This window comes from Tauraco erythrolophus, chromosome 1, assembly GCF_009769465.1.
Source record: "Tauraco erythrolophus isolate bTauEry1 chromosome 1, bTauEry1.pri, whole genome shotgun sequence".
NCBI lineage: Eukaryota > Metazoa > Chordata > Aves > Musophagiformes > Musophagidae > Tauraco > Tauraco erythrolophus.
Window position 1 is genome coordinate 37,034,726 of NC_141465.1, and position 6,000 is coordinate 37,040,725.

The window sequence follows — 6,000 nt, forward strand, 5'->3', positions numbered from 1 at the left end:
GTTATTGGCTTTCTAGCAAGTGTTTGAAGATGCCAGCTCAGCTGCGTATGTCTGTGTATTTGTTTCGTTATTCTTTAGATAATATGTTCTGAAAACAGGATGCAGATAAAAATTCTGATCACAGCTGAAACAGAGAGTATTCTCTTCAGAGGAGCATCCAAAGATAATACAAACAGAGATGCTTGTATATTTTAACAAGTGTGTACATTTAAATATGGATCTTTTGATTCCCCTATTTCAAATTAATTCCCCTAATTCAAGTGAATTATTTGAGTAGAAACTGTTTTTCGTTTTACAAAGATGCCAAAAATAAGGTGCTTGTCAAAAATCCTCAATATGATGAATTATGCAAGGTTTAATCAACACCCATTGCAGTCACTGATTCCTGCCTTTTTGCACATGAAAAGGTAATGGATATACTTCATGCCATGGGACCAGAAACTGTGGTGATCACAAGCTCAGATCTACAGGCGCCTCTAGGAAATGACTACCTAATTGCTCTGGGAAGCCACAGAAAAAGTAAGTCACGAACTTCATTAAACTATGCTTTCTTTTACACTGTTCTGTGCTTTCAGTTACTTTTTTAAGTAGTTTCATTAGACCCATCTGTAGTGCATGGAAGGAGCTTAGATCCCTAAGTGAACTACTCCTGCTACAGTGATATCAGAGAGCAGTAAGAATGGGGCTGCTCCATGAGAGAAGACAAGCTGAGAGCTGAGCGTGATCATAGCAGGAGCAGAGCACTGCCATCACCAACAGGGCACAGGCCCACAGTATCTGAATAAGGTGAGCAGCACAGGGGTAGTGATGGCAGACAGGTCCCATTGACAGTCCAGTGACCATCAGAGAAAGGTGAGACAAGCCAGGTCCGAGATTAATCTGGAAAATCCTATCAGGAAGTCAGGACAGCAGGGCTGTACACAGGTACAACTACAACATAGCTCAGGCAAGGATGCTTATGCCTGGGCCTGAGCTTCTATGCAGCTCTTGGGCAAGCAGGCAGAGGGTGCATGTGTAGAGGATGTCCTAGTTGAGGTTGATCAGGGCTGTTAAAGCCCCTAGTAGTAATCGTGGCGAGTAGTAGTGGTATAAAACAGGAACTATGAATATTGTGAATGCTTTTATGAGAAGTTACACTGTCCTATTAGCAGATTTTTCCTCTCCTGATAGGTTGTAAAATGTTCTGCTGCTGCTTCTTTATATGCCCTTCCATACCATCACCAAGATTCACTGTGTGTTTGGACTGTCACAGGATGTTTTTACCTGAGAAGGGCATAGTTATGTGGGAATGGTATATGATCTCATTTTCTTGTTCATCTAATGGATCTAGATCTGGGCATCACATTCTTAACTGCTGAGAGACCGAAAAAGTCTTAATATTTAAAACAGATTCCACTAAGAATCAGTCAGTGGCTCTTAGCACTGAGCACATGCCAGGTCTGGAATAAGTCTGGTTATTCCAATTGTGGTTACAATCTGGCACAGGAATCAGATATTCTCTGCTGATGTTTACAGCTGCTCTTGTGCCTCCATACAACCCAGAGATACTCTAGGTTATGGATTGAGATGTCTCATCTAGGATTCAGCAGTCTCCATAAATATGCGGTTTCCTGAGCAAGCTGCTGCTGCTTGTCTAAATGAAAATAGTGGCTCTCAATCCTTCATGAAAATGTAACTGCTTGCTACGTGCTCCCTCTTAAGTGAAGTATGTACAGTATGTAAGTTGTAAATGCTATCCCAACTTGGCAAAGTTTTGAAAGGTTGCACCTTTTAAAAGAGCTGCTACAAAGTTGACAATACTCCTCAGCATCTTTACATTCCAAACAACAAAGTAATTGAAATCTGGTGATCACTTTTAAATTATAATGAGTGCTAGAGTATTAATTGCTGGGTCTGTTACTTAACTGCCTATCTGTATTGTAGCTAAAGCAGACGGTACGAAGATGACACAAAGAATTCGAGTGGAGTCTCCCAAAGTGGATGCTGTCTTTGTTGGAACAGGAGACTTGTTTGCTGCTATGCTTTTGGCATGGACACACAAGCATCCAAACAATTTGAAGGTGTGGGAGAAGTTATTAGTCTTTGCAAGTTTAGATTGTATTTCTTTTATTTTTAACTACTTTTAATCTATCACATTATTTAAAGAGTCTTTTCCGGTTTGGCTTTTTTTTCCTTACCTCAGAGGAAAAAAATCGAATTGCCCTTTTGCCAAAACATTTTAGCTTGTACAACTTCAGATGGTCACATTTCAGTTATATGGACTTTGTAATTTTGCCAAATAAGATAATGTTCTCCCTAGAGAGAGAGCGCCTGCATACATGTTTGTAATTATATTTTTTACCTTCATTTCATAATAAGCAGTGAAAATCATTTATCAGATCTACTTTTCTGTTTCTTTTCCTTAAGCACATAGAGTCCTTGTTACGGGAGTATGGTTTATAATACCTATTTCAGGAGAATTAAGGTCGTCTAATTTTTTTTTCCACAAAACTCATTACATAGTTGTCATCCTGTTTGCATCTTGTCAGTCATGTTTGCCTCTTAATAGCAATGGTTTTGAAACAATAATATTAAGCTAGGCAGCTGAAATTTTGCTAAAACCTGAATATACTATGTTAATGCAGGTGGCATGTGAAAAGACTGTGTCAGCCATGCAACACGTTCTGCAAAGGACCATTAAGAGTGCAAAAGGTAATTCGTTCAAACTTTTTCCCTTGTTCTGTCTGGGTTTGCACCAGAAGAAACATTCAAAGAGCTTTCTGGGTTTCCCGACTAAAGGCAGCCCTCAGTGCAGAAGCAGCCAGAGAATTTACAAGATGAGAGCTTGGTAGCCTTGTCAGTCCGTGTTCCTTACTGTGTCCTCCAAGACTATTTTTGACAGCACCCGACTGAAGATGTCACTGTTCAGCTTGTAGTGGGAGTACAGTCACGCTGACTGTGCTTGACTGCTTTGCAAAACATCGGTGGAAGAACTTGGGGAAAATGCTGAGTTTGAAGTGCAAGAGAGCTTCTGTTTGAAGTGTAGCTCGCTCACTTTCCCTTTGAGTGCATGTTTAGTATTGAAAGGGGTATGTCAACTAGTCACAAACTGTTTGCTGTGTTGGCTGTGTGAGGAGCAATTTTTTTTTTTTTTTTTTAGCTTCTCTCCCCTGGGAGTTCGCATGTCTTTCAATTCCTATGGAGATCTAGATGGGATCTGTGGGTTCTGGGAGCATGTCTCTGTCACTTTCTGTCGAAATTTAGGCCAGCTGGCAACTGAATGCCACACAGCCCTTTGCCCACTCTCCCCCGCCCCCAGGGGATGGGTGAGAGAATTAAAGGGGAAAAGGGAAAGAGACCTGTGGGTTGAGATAAGAACAATACTGCTACTAATAATATATACACACATATATATTCATATATATATGTATAATGATAATAATATATTCAAACAAGAGATGCACAGTGTAATTGCTCACCACCTGGTGACTAAGGCCTGTCCTGTCCTGACACCGCAATCCTGGATGAGCGAGAGGCCCAAAAAGAGAATGAGAGAGAAAGAGAGAGAGAACACTCCGAGAGTGTGAGCCCCCGGAAGAGCAAAAGCCCTTCTTTCCGGTCAGCCCTCATCTCTATACTGGGCATGACGTTGCACGATATAGAATACTTCATTGACCAATTTATCCCTCAATCCTAAGTCTAAGTTCAAATCATAAGGGGGGTTGTGGCCCCTTTGTCCCGGCCATGCTACCTCCCAGCCTGTTGTGCTCCTGCACACTGGCAACAACATGAGAAGCTGAAAAGTCCTTGATGTCTCAGTGCCCACTATAAACATCAGTGTGCTATCAACATTCTTCTCATAGTGAATCCCAGACTAAAACCAAAACAGAGCTCTTCTAGCTGCTAAAAGAACTAACTCTGTCCCAGCTGAAACCAGGACACTTTCTAATAGCAGCAGAGCTGTATTTCTTTCCTGGAGAGAGGTGCAGAACAGGGGTGATAAGAAATCACAGTGCTGACCTGGATCTTCCACCTTGATAGCCTTTAGCAGGGGTTAGTAAGGGAGATTGGGGAGGGGAGGAGGGTGTTAAAAATAGTGGGGTAACAGAACAATATAACTTGTTTCTTTTTATGCTGCTGTTTTAACAACATTCTGATGTCATCTTTTTAGTGCAAGCTGGAGAAGGAAACAAACCAAACTCAGCCCAGCTGGAACTGAGAATGGTCCAAAGCAAAAAGGACATAGAAAACCCAGAGATCATAGTGAAAGCCACTGTGTTATAAAGGCTGTACGTCTCCAATAACGCACAATGTATTGCTGTCCTCATTTCCTTCCTGTAAATTGTAATATTTGCCTTAGATCTGTGACAGAAACCTGACTTTCATGAAATAGCGCCCAGCATAGGCAGATATCCACTCTCAAACATGTGTGCTGGCCTTGCTCAGTTTTAAAAACGAAACAGTTAGTGTGCATTGAAGCCTATTACCAGGTATCAAAATGGCTGTCAAATTCACCCAGTCTGTGCAATTACCCAGGGCAAGAGAGTACAATGTTCCTGCCTTGCTTTAAGACTTTAAATGTGAATTTGCTAATGGAAAGCTTGACTGACTGGAAAATGTATTTCAAGATGGCATCTAGTGCCAATGGAGCTGGCTCCATGCTCCCTTTTCCTGGAGATATCTGATTACCTACTCTGGTATTCAATATCTCAGCTGCTATGAAACTAAGCAGGGTTAAAACTACACACAAAGTTCTGGTTGTGTGTAGGAATGCTTTGAAGATGTTTGGCATTTAAGTACTCTGAAGTGACCTTGAGGTGTCATTCATGTTACTGATAACTGCTTCTGTCTCTTGTCTATGAATAGCTGCACAGTTTCAGTTTTTGCAGGTACTGGCTGCTTACTTCTAATGTCTGTGGGTGCCCACATGATTTTCTTCCAAAAGCTGCTCCAGAAACATCTTCATTAATAATATAGTATCTTTATTCAGTAGTAGAAGTCTTTCTGAATAAAGAAAAAAATCTTTATTCAACACTGAGTCGAAGTCTGTAGTTCTAGCTCCAAGGCCAGGTTTGATTCTTTGTTTAGTTTTTAACTAAGGACAAACATTCTGTAAGAACAGAAGAGAAAGCAGCTCTTACCCTGAAACCTGGCTACCCTAGTTTGTTCTTCATAGGTGGATGTATTTAGAAACTACAGAGGGTACTTCCACTTAACAGTAGTGAGCGCTCTTGGCAGGCTTATCAATGAAGCAATGCGGTAAAGGAAGTATTTTTGGTTTAGTAAGTTACATATGCTTACCAAATGCAGTGAAACATACAAAATTAATTTCTTCGTAATGTGAGTCTCTGCAGCGTATGCTGATTAGAGATGACAGAAATGCATTATTACTAATGCATCTTTATTTCAAAATTCTGCTTCGTAAAGCTTCAGAATGGGATTCTGAATAGTTTCAGCAGCATATACGTCACAGACACATATTGTACCAGTAGGGCAGATATGCTGACAGCTACTGGCCACTCGTAGTTCCATATGATTTCTGTATAGGACCGAAGTTCTTGCTTCTCCCAAGATGAGATCTAGTGTGTTGTTAAATCCAAATTCAGTTGATGAACTTTATTTGTCTCAGATGGCATAGGAAAATTAAAATCGCTTTTCTGCTTGCAGTGACATGAAGCAAATTTGCATTAGAGGAAAGGGCTGAGTTTTTTCTTGAATTTCCTGAGCATACTCAGGTAATCACTCTTGGGTATCTCCTAGATACCTTTCCTGCATCTTCATCATCACACCTGCCTAGCTGATAGTGTCGCTTGCATAGCCTGGGAGTCCCCAGAAGAGCCGGGTTGGAGATTGCTTTGGCCGCTGAAGTCTTCGCTTTTCCCACCATTTTTATGGATTTTCTTCCATTGTAAAAGCTAATTGGTTTCACTTCGTAGAAAAATACTTTATCCTTAAAGTGAATTTTTAGCTGAATAGATTTTTTTCATAAAGTAAGATTTCATAATTAATACATTTCTGAAA

General features: G+C 40.6%; 1 protein-coding gene across 1 annotated transcript in view; it reads left to right on the plus strand.

Moving 5' to 3' along the window:
* The window catches only part of PDXK (pyridoxal kinase), a 49,559-nt gene extending 43,864 nt beyond the window's left edge, over positions 1-5,695 (plus strand). Inside the window, exons 8-11 of the mRNA XM_086618441.1 lie at positions 408-519; positions 1,924-2,060; positions 2,625-2,691; positions 4,151-5,695. Of these exons, the coding sequence (XP_086474567.1) occupies positions 408-519; positions 1,924-2,060; positions 2,625-2,691; positions 4,151-4,263 (429 nt within the window). The 3' untranslated portion in view covers positions 4,264-5,695. The remainder of the gene's footprint in view (positions 1-407; positions 520-1,923; positions 2,061-2,624; positions 2,692-4,150) is intronic.
* The last annotated feature ends 305 nt before the right edge of the window (positions 5,696-6,000 follow it).